General features: G+C 51.9%; 5 protein-coding genes across 5 annotated transcripts; 3 read left to right on the plus strand and 2 right to left on the minus strand.

Annotated features, from left to right (window-relative positions):
• Window positions 1-570: 570 nt before the first annotated feature.
• On the plus strand, window positions 571-2,164 carry tif1 (putative eukaryotic translation initiation factor 4; the record flags this gene model as incomplete). The annotated part of the gene is made up of 6 exons (XM_026759454.1): window positions 571-610; window positions 762-836; window positions 912-980; window positions 1,037-1,395; window positions 1,455-2,097; window positions 2,154-2,164. The coding sequence occupies 6 exons, from the start codon at window positions 571-573 to the stop codon at window positions 2,162-2,164; spliced, it is 1,197 nt and encodes a 398-aa protein (XP_026617789.1).
• A 2,057-nt stretch (window positions 2,165-4,221) lies between these two features.
• On the minus strand, window positions 4,222-5,059 carry CDV56_106092 (fumarylacetoacetate hydrolase family protein; the record flags this gene model as incomplete). Its single annotated transcript, XM_026759711.1, has 3 exons — window positions 4,222-4,649; window positions 4,731-4,942; window positions 5,001-5,059. The coding sequence occupies 3 exons, from the start codon at window positions 5,057-5,059 to the stop codon at window positions 4,222-4,224; spliced, it is 699 nt and encodes a 232-aa protein (XP_026617790.1).
• A 415-nt stretch (window positions 5,060-5,474) lies between these two features.
• On the plus strand, window positions 5,475-5,836 carry CDV56_106171 (uncharacterized protein; the record flags this gene model as incomplete). The annotated part of the gene is made up of 2 exons (XM_026759790.1): window positions 5,475-5,522; window positions 5,582-5,836. 2 exons carry the CDS (start codon window positions 5,475-5,477, stop codon window positions 5,834-5,836), a joined length of 303 nt encoding a protein of 100 aa, XP_026617791.1.
• A 433-nt stretch (window positions 5,837-6,269) lies between these two features.
• Window positions 6,270-7,580, plus strand: CDV56_106221 (PWI domain-containing protein; the record flags this gene model as incomplete). Its single annotated transcript, XM_026759840.1, has 3 exons — window positions 6,270-6,373; window positions 6,435-6,525; window positions 6,594-7,580. The coding sequence occupies 3 exons, from the start codon at window positions 6,270-6,272 to the stop codon at window positions 7,578-7,580; spliced, it is 1,182 nt and encodes a 393-aa protein (XP_026617792.1).
• Window positions 7,581-9,510: 1,930 nt separating this feature from the next.
• On the minus strand, window positions 9,511-11,691 carry CDV56_106426 (putative cell wall protein; the record flags this gene model as incomplete). Its single annotated transcript, XM_026760045.1, has 1 exon — window positions 9,511-11,691. The coding sequence occupies one exon, from the start codon at window positions 11,689-11,691 to the stop codon at window positions 9,511-9,513; it is 2,181 nt and encodes a 726-aa protein (XP_026617793.1).
• Window positions 11,692-14,545: the final 2,854 nt, after the last annotated feature.

Below are 14,545 nucleotides of genomic sequence, written 5' to 3' on the forward strand. Positions count from 1 at the left end.
AAAGATTCCGGAAGCTCTATATCAAAGAACAAATAGAACAAAAGTCATGATAATAAGAATAATTGTATCCTGCACAAGAACATTCTGTGCCTCTATCAAGTATCAACATCACCACCACTCACAAGTCACCACGGCAAAAAAATTCCCACGAGGCAAACCATGAAGCCAGAAACAGCAGGCGGTGGAAGTGGGTTGGGCAGAATTGGCGCTAAACAGGAAAAAATCAAAAATTTCAACGGCTTCACCAAAAGAGACAAGGAAAATCTTTTTCTCCCTCTTCTTCTCCAGCCCACACCACTACTACCCGGTGAAACCATCTTCATATCTTACTATCTCAACTACCACCATCACTACTTTACTAGTTCCTAGGAAATCTCCCTCGTGAGAGTCGTGGTTCTAGTCTCTAAAGTATCTTTATTAAGAGACTTTCATTACTCTCAGATCTCTGCGACTACACCCCCCACTGGGATTTGTTGTCGCTAAGAAACTTCCAAAGTTCACAACCAACACCCCACTATTCCATCGATCACAGCTTTTCGCCTGTGATCACCACCTACTACAGTCGCAATCATGGCTTCTAACGACAAGGGTTTGGAGGAGATCCCTGAGGGTATGTTCTAAGTGTCATTTTCTAGTGTTCTTATCAGCTGTGGTGTTACTGTGTCGACTACAGACATTTTGTGGCGTCGCTTGCAACAGAAAAATTCTACTGCGGACATTACAGCAAAAGATACAGGACTGACAATGCTCTCAAATTTTAGGACAGATCGAGTCCAACTACGATGAGATTACCGACTCCTTCGACGCCATGGAGCTGAAGCCCGAGCTGCTTCGCGGTATGTTTTGCTCGTCTCAACCCGACGATATGGCGGGGTATGTGTGTAGCAAGTATTGACGATATCTTCCCCCAGGTATCTACGCCTATGGTTTCGAGCGTCCCTCTGCTATCCAGCAGCGTGCCATCATGCCCGTCATCAAGGGTAGGTTCTTCCTAGTACGGCCTCTGAGAGCACCGTCATTAATTTGGAAATCACAGGTAGCGATGTTATCGCTCAGGCCCAGTCTGGTACTGGAAAGACTGCCACTTTCTCCATCTCCGCTCTGCAGAAGCTCGACCCCAACGTGAAGGGTTGCCAGGCCCTGATCCTTGCTCCCACCCGTGAGTTGGCTCAGCAGATCCAGAAGGTTGTTGTCGCCATCGGTGACTTCATGAACATTGAGTGCCACGCCTGCATTGGTGGTACCAACGTCCGTGAGGACATGAAGGCTCTCCAGGAGGGTCCCCAGGTCGTTGTCGGTACCCCCGGCCGTGTCCAGGACATGATCCAGCGCCGTGTCCTTCGCACCGACCACCTGAAGATGTTCATCCTCGACGAGGCTGATGAGATGCTGTCTGTAAGTTGACCTTGTCTGCGTATATTTCGCCAAAGCATCTGGTCTAACGTAGTATACAGCGTGGTTTCACCGAGCAAATCTACGACATCTTCCAGCTCCTTCCTCAGTCCACTCAGGTCGTCCTGCTGTCTGCTACCATGCCCCAGGATGTCCTTGAGGTTACCACCAAGTTCATGCGCGACCCCGTCCGTATCCTGGTGAAGAAGCAGGAACTCACCCTGGAAGGTATCAAGCAGTTCTACATCGCTGTCGAGAAGGAAGAGTGGAAGCTCGACACCCTGTCCGATCTCTACGAGACTGTCACCATCACCCAGGCTGTCATCTTCTGCAACACCCGCCGCAAGGTCGACTGGCTTACTGACAAGCTCACTGCCCGTGACTTCACTGTCTCTGCCATGCACGGTGATATGGAGCAGGCTCAGCGTGATGTTATCATGAAGGAGTTCCGCTCTGGTTCTTCCCGTGTCCTGATCGCCACTGACCTCCTGGCTCGTGGTATCGACGTCCAGCAGGTCTCTCTGGTCATCAACTACGACTTGCCCGCCAACCGTGAGAACTACATTCACCGTATCGGTCGTGGTGGTCGTTTCGGTCGTAAGGGTGTTGCCATCAACTTCGTCACTGCTGACGATGTCCGCATGATGCGTGAGATCGAGCAGTTCTACAGCACCCAGATCGAGGAGATGCCCATGAACGTTGCTGGTAAGTTCAACTTGTGGAACTCGGCTTTGATAGAATGTATGCTAACTCGCTATCAGACCTTATCTAAACGCCCCAACCTCGAGTCACCGCCCGTATCTTTTATGATGCGGCTCACGATCGCAGTATGCCAATAACATGCCAAGGGTAAGCTGCGGTGGAAAAAGGCGTTTTTAACATCGTTGCTTGTCTTTTGGCGAAGGAGAATCCTTTAAAAGTGGCTTTCTGTGTCTCCAGCTCTTCTTCTGCTGGCAGTGGATTGCGGAGAGTGCGGTAGGAGCAGCTGCTGCACATCTTCGGAAGCTGCTGTTCATGGTTTCCTTTGTTTTCTAATGGAGATGCGACATGTTCTGTGCTTTTTAACGCTGTAATTCATGGTTTCTCTTTTCCCTGCATCACTTCGAGTTTGCCGATTTTTCCCCTTTCCATTTTGTGCTTGGCTGGCCTTGGTTGGTTAAGGATGCTGCTATCATGCTTACCCAGTCGGTTGAGTGGAAAATGCTATTTGTTCATTCAGTTGCTTTTTCTTTCTGCCTCATGAACAGACAAGGCACTTTGGGTGGACGAATACATGATCATGACATGGAGGTGGTTTCATACCTGCAGTACCATAGATAGAGGTAAATGCCATTCCAATTGTTCCAAAACTGAGCCTTGTACTCTGTTCTCCTTGAAATTTTCGGTTACTGTGACTCGTCGCGAACAACTAATTGTTGAGTTGTTCAATCTAACCTCATGTAACACTCATCATCTACTGCCATCAGACACTCAGATCATCACCACTTCCTCACTGCGATCCTCTATTCGGCCATCAGAATACAAATTCCATGATCCTCACCCAGCATCCCATTCTTATCTGGACATCTTCTATCATAACCGCTCCCCATGGACAAAACGACAATACGCGCATGGGACCCAACAGCCCCCTCGCTCCTCTGGGCTCACGAGATCCGCCGCGAGAATATCCACCTGGTCAACCAGCTCGACAGCACAAGAGCCGATCTCGCCGGCGCCATCGCTACGATCAACGAACTGAAACAGCAATTGAACGAATTACGAGAACAGGCACAGACAGCTAACAGCAACCATGATAGCTGCGACCAGAAGCTGAAGGACATTACGGAGAGAATGGAGACTAGGTTGGAGGGTATCTCTGGGCGGATCGATTCCATTGAGCGTGAGAATGGCCGCTTGAAAGAGGGACTTGATGGCATCGAACGGGGATGCAGTGGGCTGGATGGGTTGAGGGAGTCGATACAGAGGCAGGTTCTGGATGACGTTCGGGTCTGGTTTACAAGAGAGAAGGAGATTCTACAAGGTAGAGTGGGATGTCCCCATGGGGATGGTACGTTGATGCTCTCGTCTTGTTTGATTTCCTCTTGGATGTTGCATCCGTAAATCTCATAGTCTTGCTGATCAAGGACAGACTCTGCGAAAGTCAAACAGGCGTCTCCAGAACCAGACTTGGTACCCGATTCAATGCGCCTGGATGAATGTACTTCATTCGCTCGAAACGACTCCTTGCGAACCCTCACCGAGACTACGTGGTCATCCTCGAGCAATTCGCAAGCTTCTTCGAGCGAGGTTAAAATGTACCAGGAGAAGGAACCGATTCCCGAACCCGATACAGCTCTGCTTCGGCAGATCAGGCAAGGCGGGCGAGATCTTGGGGAGTATCTTTCGTCCGTTGAGGACATGCGCGCGCAGTTGCCTCCGCGGAAGAGAGAGGGTGAGATCGTCGAGGCTTTTGTGCGGGGGCTTGATGATGCGGGGACGAGGGGTGTGGTGGAAGGCGAGATGGATAAAACCGGATGGTCGTGGGATACTTTGGCGAAGATAGTGCGCAACGAGATTGACAGGCAACGCGGACAGGCGGTGGAATTGCAGCGAGCTGTCAAGGCGGATGTCGAAGAGCGCGTGGACGCTATACAGCCTCCGGCTGAGATTCACACATTCAGACCACGTAAGAAGCAAAGGAGATTCATTCCAATTGTGCCGGCAGATGAAGATGATTTGATAGTATAAAATGTACCTGAACTTGGGATTGTCCGGATGCGAATTGTGTTTGCAGGGTATGTGGATATACAGCAGCTAGCCAAATATGCAATGTCCGGTTGATACAGGATATCACGTCTCACTGTACACATATCTGCCCTCGCGATCCTTCACCTCCACCTCGATTCTACCCTCCTCGATCTCCTTCCCGTCCACTTCGATGGACGCCTTCATAACATCACCGGACTTGACCTCTCCGACTCCCTTGGGGGTACCAGTCAGAACAAGGTCTCCCTTCTCCAGCGTCATGACGCGCGAGATCTCTGCCAGCTGCCTGGGGATCCGGTAGAGCATGAGGCCGGTGGAATCTGCCTGGCGGAGCTGGGAGCCAACGCTGAGACGCAAGAAGGCATTGTGGGGATCGGGAATACGCGACTTGGGGATCTCCTGGGAAATGGGCAGGAAGGTGTCAAAGCCCTTGGCGATGGACCAGGGAAGACCCTTCTTCTTCGCCTCGTCTTGGACGTTCCGGCCGGTCATGTCAATGGCGAGGAGGTAGCCTGTAGCAAGAGACGCCAGGAGTTAATCATCAGCTAAATCGAGCGGCGACATAGGACAGGCATCTTTAACAGGTCACTGACTGTGAATCGCATCCAGAGCGCCCTTCTCATCGCTCGGGTCCAGATCCCGAACCGTCTTGCCCATCACTAGCGCCAATTCCACCTCATAGTGCAGGTTGACTCCCTTGGGACGCAGAACGGGACCCTCGCCCGGCAGAAGAATAGAGGACGAGGGCTTCAGAAAGAAGAAAGGCTGCTTGGGCTTGGTGTTCTTGAGTTCTGTAATGTGATCGCTGCGGGGGTAGCATTCGTCAGCGGTGTTAATGCTGTCAGGGCCATCGGAGTACTCACGCATAGTTCCGGCCGATGCAAATCACTTTTCTGCAGTTAGCTCTGATTGAGGCTGCCATTGTGAGGGAGTCTGGTTGGAAGGGAGATGACGTCTTGCTGAGAAGGACATTCGCTGTCAAGTGTCAATAGTTATAGCCAAATCCCCGTCGGACAACAGCCGATGCGACGGAATGGCACTCCGCATTTTGCGGAGAACTCTTCGGAATCTCCGAGCTCGGCACTTCATGTTCGGAAAAAGTCATTTCAATGCTGTCCCCAGGTTTATAGTTATGCTGGTCGATTGAAGGTTGGAGCATGCCATGACAGCAAAGAAAATGAACTGGAATTGGGTTCTTGAAAGTTGAGTGTGATATTAAGGAAAACACATGATTCACCATGCATGCTCCTGCCAAGACATCGCCATCTTCTTGACGTAGACGTCCAGAAAGAATATACATCTAGACCACCGACTTAGACTCATCATACTCATCAATCATGCAGGTAGCAGAAATCCTCTCTGATCTGACCTCACTACGAGTCTGCGTACGTTCAACCTCTCAAAGACCTCGGCTTAATAGTTACACCAGTCTAAACTATGACAGGACTATAACGACGCCCTTGCCCTAGTCACCGTCAACGAAAGGCTCAACGAGGCACGAGTACCACCAGATGACAGAAGCAAAGCTGCTGTGAGCAAGCGACAGCAGGAGCAGCAGAATGATGATCTCCGACGGGCAAAGGAGCTTGTTGATCTACATTATGAGATGAAGGCGAAACATGCACACGGCATGGTCGATGAGGAGCTTACTCGTGCTCGGGAGGAGGTGAACCGGGTCCTAAAGGAACTGGAGAGTTGAGACTGTGCTCCAGGATGCTTATTTCAATATATATTTTAGGGCTGCTGCCGCCATGATGCTATGATTTGATGTTACAGATGGCTGCCCGTTGATCGGGTCACATATCCAGTTTGATTTCCAGTATTTCATGGGCTCGCGTCATTGCGTCCCTTGCATTGTCGTACTTCACTCAAAACAAACCTACCGACTGCAATAGGAGCACAGAATTAAGCGTTATTCTCTACTTCCTCAAGGACCACCAGGACTTGTCATTCACTCAGTGGGAACCTAGGCTTCTGTAGATTGATAGTCGGCCCGACCTGACCTCCGGAGTGCGGGCATCTTTGAGACCACAGACGCAATTTGGAGCATCATCGCAGTTGCACGCGTTCTTCCTTTTTCCTCAATCGCTCCTTTGGCTGTGCCGCGAATCGTCACAGCTCATACAGCAATAATGGCGTCCAGTATAGATGCCAAATTACTCAAACAGACCAAGTTCCCTCCCGAGTTCAGTCGGAAGGTGGATATGAAGAAGGTCAACATTGAGGTTATGAAGAAGTGAGAAGCGACCCTTGAACACAATTATCTGGAAAGAGCTTTTCCTAACGAAAGATTGTAGATGGATTGCTGGGAAGATTTCTGAAATTCTTGGGAACGAAGACGATGTCGTTATTGAACTCTGTTTTAACTTACTAGAAGGCTCGCGTTTCGTATGTTTCCTTCGGCGAATGTTCTGGGTCCGGAGCTGTCCACTGACCGGTTGCTTTAACACTTATAGCCGGATATCAAGTCTTTACAAATTCAGCTTACGGGGTTTCTGGACAAGGATACCGCCAAGTTCTGCAAAGATCTCTGGTCACTATGTCTCAGCGCTCAAGAGAACCCCCAAGGCGTCCCGAAGGAGCTCCTGGAAGCCAAGAAACTTGAACTCATACAAGAGAAGGTAGGACTGCTAGATTGTTGGCCCGGCTTTATATCTGATGTTGATACCGTTCCCGATAGATCGAGGCAGAAAAAGCAGCGGAAGAAGCTCGCCGCAAGAAAGAGCAAGAGCGAGCACGCGAAAGGGAGTTGGAAGAAATTCGGCAAAGAGAACGATGGGATCGCAATCGGGGCAGGCGAGGTGGCGGTCGTGGAGGCCGAGACTTCGATAGACGGTCATACAGAGACAATCGATCGCCACCCAGGCGACGAAGCCGCGAGCGATTTCGTGACCCACCCTCAAGACGAGAGTTTGATTCTTACGTTCCCTCAGGTTCGCGTCGGGGCCGTCGGCCTTCAAGATCGCCGAGCGCCTCTCGCTCCCGCTCTCGTTCCGTTTCCTCATCTCGATCCCCACCTCGTCGACGCCTCCCAAGCAGAGACAGATACCGAGATAAACGTCGCCGCTCCGCGAGTGGCTCTGTTTCTCCAGACAGAGGAGACCAGAGGAAACCGAGAAGACGCGGTCCAGACTACGGTGATCGAGCTAGATCCATTTCCCGCAGTGATTCATCGCGCTCACGTACTCCCAGAAGAGATCGAAGGAGACGAAGATCTGTCTCTTCCCACAGTTCATCCCGTTCACCTGCTCCCCGAGACCGGCGCAGAGGGGAAGACCGGTCGCGCTCGAGGTCGCGGTCTAGGTCGCGGTCTAGGTCGCGAGGTCTGGATGAGAAGAGCAGCAGACGGAGGGGATCCTCACCTCATATCTCAAGAGCTGATAAGAAAGAACCAACCGCTGATTCTGCAAAGGCCCGCAAGTCCCGTGATGATCGCCGTTTGAGTCGCAGCAGAGATCGTGATGATGAGCGCAGACGACACCGCACAACCAGGAGTGTGAGCCGCAGCCGCAGCCGCAGTCGAGGCCGTTCTCGCACTGGCAGCGTCAGTCCGAGACGTCCTTCTCGCAGCCGCAGTCGCAGTCATGCAAGAGAAAGGAAGAGACGTCGCTCTATTGAGAGATATGCCCCTGCTGCCCGAAGACGGCGCAACACCTCTTCTGTATCTGCACATACTGAGAAACGACAGAGGATGGCTGATCAAACCGAGGAATCCGCAAGGCGGTCGTCTCCACCGCCTGAGCAGCCGAACTCGACAGGTCACGAGATGAAGGATACTGAAGAGGTGGGTAACTGATTTCAGATGGATATCGTACCCGATGAGTAAATCTGGATTCTTGATGTTCGTTCCTTTGTCTACCTATTCCAATTCGCTCTCCCAGTGGACTATTTCCAGACTAACGAAGCTTCGCAGACTGCTCACTCAAAACCGAATCGGCCGCGCATATCGAGCACGGAGTTGCGCGAGAAGCTTCTCCGCGAAAAGCTAGTTGCAATGCGCCGTACTGCCTCTCATGATAGGTAGGTGGCAATACGACAGCCTCCAAGCAGTATACGATTAGAACATGAAGCCTAGTGATCAATAGACACCTTGTCAAGTGGACTGGCTTACTAGTGATCCAGATAAAGATGACTATGGGCCTCTCGGGAATTTTCTTGATTCTGGAAATCTTCTCTTTTCTTCTCACTTATGGTTGTAATTCTGAATACATGGACAGCACGTGGAAGCTGATCAGCAATAGTGTCAACCATGTGTGGTGGGACGTCTTGACTCTTGATCTGCATTATATAATTGATCCGAGCAGTAACAGTCAAAGTCAAAGTCCTCGAAAATGAAAGTCAAACTCAGATAGTTAGACTCCCCTATCTGTAACCGTAAGCAGGATCAACAGCCCAGACATGTCGATAATGATGATCATCGCCTCGCAGGGCCTGCACGTTGCACTTTTCAGAGTACTCAGCCTTCGTATTCAGCACTACCTAGGTCCTAGACACTCCAGTCTAATTTCCAATAGTCCTGCCGCTAAAGTACCTGCGTAGTAGACTATCCAGACCCACCGATCAACGTGGATGCCGAATGTCAAATCGTCAATAAACTCCGTACGTCCATTGATCGACGGCGTCGTCGACCGACTTTCCTCTCCTGTCAAGTGTCATTCAACGGCAGTCGGCAGTCAGCACTCAGCATTCAGCAATCCCGGCTGCATGCGTGCGTGCGACTCTTGCTGCGTCATGCAGACAAGGCTGCCAGCTCAGCCTAGTTTATCCTTGTTTGTCTCCGCCGGTTCTGATTATGATCGGCGCTGACGAGCCTGGTCATGCATACTCAGAGTGTCCTCTACAACCAGGATCTACCATGATTATAGTGGAGATGCAAAGAAGTTTTACATTCCGAAGCAGTGCCCTGGATATAACCATCCCCACCCGCGTCGCCAAGATGAATGGGTAGGTCTCGTTGAGGGGAGGGCCTCCAATAATGTCCTCAAGCAGTGGCAATGAGGAAGTGAGGGAGGGAGTAGAGGACGAGATGGAGATGGAGTGACCCAAGCGAGGGTAGTGAAGTTATTTAAAAGACATTACATTATATGACTCTGGGCTCTCTTGAAATCCACTTTGATGTTACAGAAGCTTAAACAGATTTGGTCGATTTCATATAAGGAACGTACTTCACCGAGCTGGGAATCAAGAAGGAATCAAATCAAGAAATAAGTGATATGGTCCTCCGGCTGAACTTCACGATCCTAATGGTACAGCAAGGATATGGAACAGAAAGAATTAGAATTAGGATTAGTTATGTACAGGACTATTGCACCATTTCTCCCATTTCCATCGTTTCATAACTTGTAACTGGTCTTATCGAGCAAGAGATTAAATCTAGTAGTCGCAGACAGCAACGCTGACGGTGGTGGTGACGGTGATCACCTTGGGACCCTTGGAAGGCACCGCGGTAGGAGCAGCGGTGATGGCCGCAGCACCGCTAGAAACGGACTCGGTCTTGGTAGCAACGGGGACGACAGTCTCGGAACCGGACTCCTCGCAGTCGCAGGGAGTCTCCGAGGCCTCGGGAGCCGAGGGAACGGAGGCGCTGGGGGCGCCAGTGGGGGAAGCACCAGAGGGAACGGAACCAGCCTCCGTGCTAGTAGCGACGGGGACAACGGTCTCGGACTCGCAAGGGGTCTCGGAGGCCTCGGGAGCGGAAGGCACGGAGGCGCTGGCGGCGCCAGTGGGAGAAGCACCGGAGGGAACAGGGACAGTCTCAGTGTTGGTGGCAACTGGGATCACGGTCTCAGAGGTGAGAGTGTCGCAAGGAGTCTCGGAAGCCTCGGGAACGGTGGGAACAGTGCCACTGGAAGCTTCGGTAGGGGAAGCACCAGAGGGAGAAGGAGCAGCCTCAGTGTTTGTGGCGACAGGAACGACAGTCTCAGAGACAGAGGTCTCGCAAGGGGTCTCTGAGGCCTCGGGGCCGGAGGGAACGGAGCCGCTGGGGACGACGGGGACAGGTACGCTGGAGGCACCAGTAGGGGAAGCACCGTTGGGGAGGGAGACGCTGGGGACGGAGCCGGAGGGAACAGAGCCGCTGGGAATGCTGGAAGCAGTGGGCACAGCAGGAACAGAAGGCACACCGGTGACAGAGACAGCAGGAGTCGAAGGAAGGCTGGGAACACCGGTGCTGCTAGGGCCAGCGGCGGTAGAGGTGAAGCTGGAGCCGCTAGGGAGGTGGCCACAGCCGGTAAGCCATCCGATGAGGATAATTTCAATGCTGGAGTCGATCTCGATGCCGGCAGCACCACCAAGGACAGCAGCGAGCTGGGCACGAGCATCAAGAGACAGGGAGGCCATGCTCTCGCCGGAGATGAGGATAGAAACAACGCCGCGGAGGACAGCGCCGAGAGTAACCTCGATGGTGCCAGTGATGAAGGAAGTCAGCTCGCCAAGGAGGCCAGTGGACACGCTGACGGAGACATCGGCCTCAAGAGCGAATGAAAGCCAGAACAGAACAACAGCCTTGAGCTCAGCGCCGAGCGAGCAGCTCGAGCCGGTGAGCCAGGCGACGAGAGCGGTACGAACTTCAACATCAAGGGAGACGGCGACACCGCCCTTGGCGCAAGCCTCAAGGGCAGCCTGAACGTGAGCACCAAGACCAGCAGAAATGTCAGCTTCGAGGAAGGCGGCGAGAGAAGCTTGAGCGCTGGCGGAGAGAATGCCAGTCTCCTCAACAAGGGCGGCGATGGAAGCACCGGCGGAAATGGTTGCCAGACCACCGCTGGGCAGGGAACCAATGGCAATGACGTCGGCGCCAGTCTTACCCTCCAACCAAGCCAGAACGGCAACCTTCAGAGAAGCGGACAGGCTGCATTCAGAGCTGGCGAGCCAGACCTTCAGGGCGGCCTGAACATCGGCAGCCAGGTCGACGAAGACACCGCCGCCAGCGCAAAGGCCGAGACCAGCCCTAACCTTGGCGTCGAGGGCGGCACCGACGGACCCAGAGAGGAATGCAGACAGAGAAGCTTGGGCGGAAGCGCTCAGAACAACATCCACGGCGACCTCGGTGGAGGAGAAGATACCCTCAATGGTAACAAAGAGGTCGCCCTTGGCGGCGATGTCAGCGCAAGTGGGGATCAGCACTGAAAGTCCGGCGCAGACGTCCACGGAAAGGGTGACGGAGGCGTCACCTTCACACCACTCGAGAAGGGATGCCTTGATGGACGCATCGAGCTCGGCGGCGGCCTCAGCACGGAGCCAGGCGGCCAGTTCCGCCCTGGCGGCGGCATGGATGGCACCAGCCTTGCAACCCAGCGCACCTCCCTGCAGGGCTGCGGCTGCCTGAGCACTCAGACCAGCAAGGAGGGTGGTTGCGCTTGCATGTCCACCAAGAATAGCGCTGATGATCCCGCTCAAATCGAGACCACCATCGATCGAAATACCTGCGCCAATGGAAAGATCACCGATTTCGACATCCCCGCCCAGCTTCAGGTGGCGGCTCTCCAGGTCGGTGGGAAGAGCGAGAACGTAGCTCGCCAGACTGGCGAGCAGGAAAAGGTTGTTGGAACGCATTGTGTGAGCGTAAAGTGAGATGCTAACGAGTGTCTCGGTAGGTATAGGATGTATCCCAAGAGAATGACGGGCTACGAATAGCCGAATTGGATAATGACAGACTGTTCAAAAAATGTGACAATGAAAAGAAAGACCGAAAACAAAAAAAACGGAAAAGATTGAAGCGATTGAGGATGAGTTGATGATCAAGCACAGAGGTGATCATCGTCCAGGTATATATACCCCTGGGGACTGCAGTATGGACGGCCATGATGTAGATAGAGACTAGAGAGCACTCCCCGGTCTATTGCACGACTGGCGGACCACCAGCAGCGCCACCCTTGTCTAGCGTTGGTGCTAAACTAGCCAAGATTCACAACAGGGCAGGGGGCCAGGGGACTAGGATTACTATTAGGAAGGAGGAGCCGTTTAGCACTAGCGGAGCCTGTGTCTTTGACTCTTTGTGATCGAGGACCCGGATCTTCAAGGTGCTCAGCGAAGTGGATCGTTGGCTGCCAGTGAAATGGCAAATGGGGTCGCACTATCTTCAAATTGTGGAAACATCCGAAACAAACGACTGAGAATACTATTTCAGGTAACATGGTATCTATGCCGACCTGCCCTCCAACGGCACAGGAAGAATCGGAAAGATCGATAGCCAGATACCCGAAAATTGGGCGAGCTGCCAGTGCGTAGCAAGGGACTCGCAGAGCACATGAGTGAAGTGTAAGTTTCAGACGATCATGTGTCTCTTGTCCGAGAAAGCGTAAATTCGATGGATCGATACCTTAAGCTGTAGTGAGAAGGTCCATTCGTAGGGAGAAACAACATAGTCAAAGCCACCGAACGCATAGTACGGTGAACCATCAATAATGCCAAGAGAGATCACATAGCCTGAGACTGAGAGGAAGACAGTGATACCTAAAGAACGGGGGATTTTCTTTCAAGCTCGTGCGTGCGCCGTTCAAGGAATTCGGTCCAGAAAGCAGTTATCCCGTGATCGACTACAGTCAAGTTGTAAACAGCAATGATCGCAATTGATACTGCGAATCAGGTAGCATGTTCATTGATTTTTGCGGAACCGTTAGGCATAGGCTAGGCTGCCAACCATGCTTCCGTTTAAGGACGCAGCGAGAGCCAATCGCAAGTCGCCAGGAACTTATTTCGACTCCTGAAACTGAAAGTCCTGATAGTAAAACGGTAAATAAATACTAGACTGTTGGAAAAAGGATAACCGCGGGACCGCGTTCGTTGCCGAGTCCAACCATGGACGATCACAACAACCGGTGTTTTGCCCCAAGCTGCTAGCGGCTTTCCCTGAGTAGTAATGCATGTTGTAAACTATGAAATTAGTACGTCGTTAGTATCAGGAGTGGATGTATGATGAAACCGTCCAATGCGGGAAAGCTTAAGCCTCCTGCCTTTCCCTTTCTTTGGGGAGGAAGATAAACAGAAAAAAAAAAGTCTAAAGGTGAGGAATGGCCATTTCTTGGGACAAGGTACAAAGAACCTCCCCGAAGATACGGAGTACTGTAGTTGGAAAACATAAAGTGAGACTTTTTTTGGAATTCATTGTTGACTGATCGACTTTCGGGACCAGCGGGCCTAGCATGCACGTAGAAATCTTTTCCGACGCGCGGGAATCTGGATCGCATGAAGGCATTACGGATACTGGCGACAAGTAAGGGCTGAAGATGGCAAACTCGATTATGTTCAGAGTGCCTTGAAGTTTTCGCCCACCGAAAGCATTGAAGACAGGACTGGGTAGCACCGTAGTATCGCATAGCTGAGATTGTTCGATCTATCATCTCTGTACTGTGGATGTGGTTGTTTAGATGTTGAAGTCTGATGTGGTCGCAGCAGGCTCTGGACCAGTCGCTGATGGCCTGATAAGTCGATCAGCAGCCAGGGCGCAAATCTAGACTCTCGGGAGGTCGGAAAAATGAAGGATGCCTAGTGCATAGTGCAGGTCAGCGCAGCTTGTCAGGGGATGGATGGCTGGATGCAGGTGAAGGTATCACAAAGTGACAGAAGAACTGCTGGGAGCTCGGAAAGTGTCCACGAACTTGGCAACTTCTGGCGATTGCGAGTACGTACGGAGTAGTATCTAGATAGTTAGTCAGGGACAAAGAACTGAGGCGCATCCGGCTAGCCACTTTGGCACTTAGCTTCTGCTCAGGCCAGTCGGAACTAGCACATCGACTGGCGAATAGTGGATACTCCGTACCCGTAGTCGCCAACAAAGTAGTATCTTGTTAGTCAGTCATATTCTCGACTATGTGTACTGTCAAGGAACCCAAGCGCAAGGCTCGAGTGCAGCTGGCTAAGAGAGGCTCAAAATGAGAAGACACTACTTCACTGAATCAAATAGATTAATGGTCAAGAATAGTAGTGGACGATACCATGTTGGGAGATCGTTGCCCGAACAGGCGTTCCTGGACCAAAGTCCCTGTAACCTTGGTTCCTGAGGCCTCCACCCAGGAGTCCACCGGGAGTGGTCCATCCGGCTTGGGGCCGCACTGCGGCACTGTAAGGTAAGGATTTAGGATGGACTGATGGAGCCACCAGGAGAAAGTTTGACCCCGTAAAATCCCTCCTCCAGCAATAGCATCATCAGATAAAAATAACTGATGCATTGGAGAGAGAATGTGATTTCAATCGGTCAAATAGGGAAACCAAGATCAGAATTTGACCTTCTGAAACAGCCATGAATGCTTGAGATCACATCATGGTTTCATCGTCGCTGGAAGTGTCTCTGGATGAAACCTAGGGCCTTTGGAGAACCAGGGGCAGCACAAGAGAACTATTAGCCAAGGCTAGACGGATAGTTCGGCGATAATGCTCTTCTCTATTGAATTCGGGCATCAACTGCCTG

This window comes from Aspergillus thermomutatus, assembly GCF_002237265.1.
Source record: "Aspergillus thermomutatus strain HMR AF 39 chromosome Unknown NODE_17, whole genome shotgun sequence".
Taxonomy (NCBI): Eukaryota; Fungi; Ascomycota; class Eurotiomycetes; order Eurotiales; family Aspergillaceae; genus Aspergillus; species Aspergillus thermomutatus.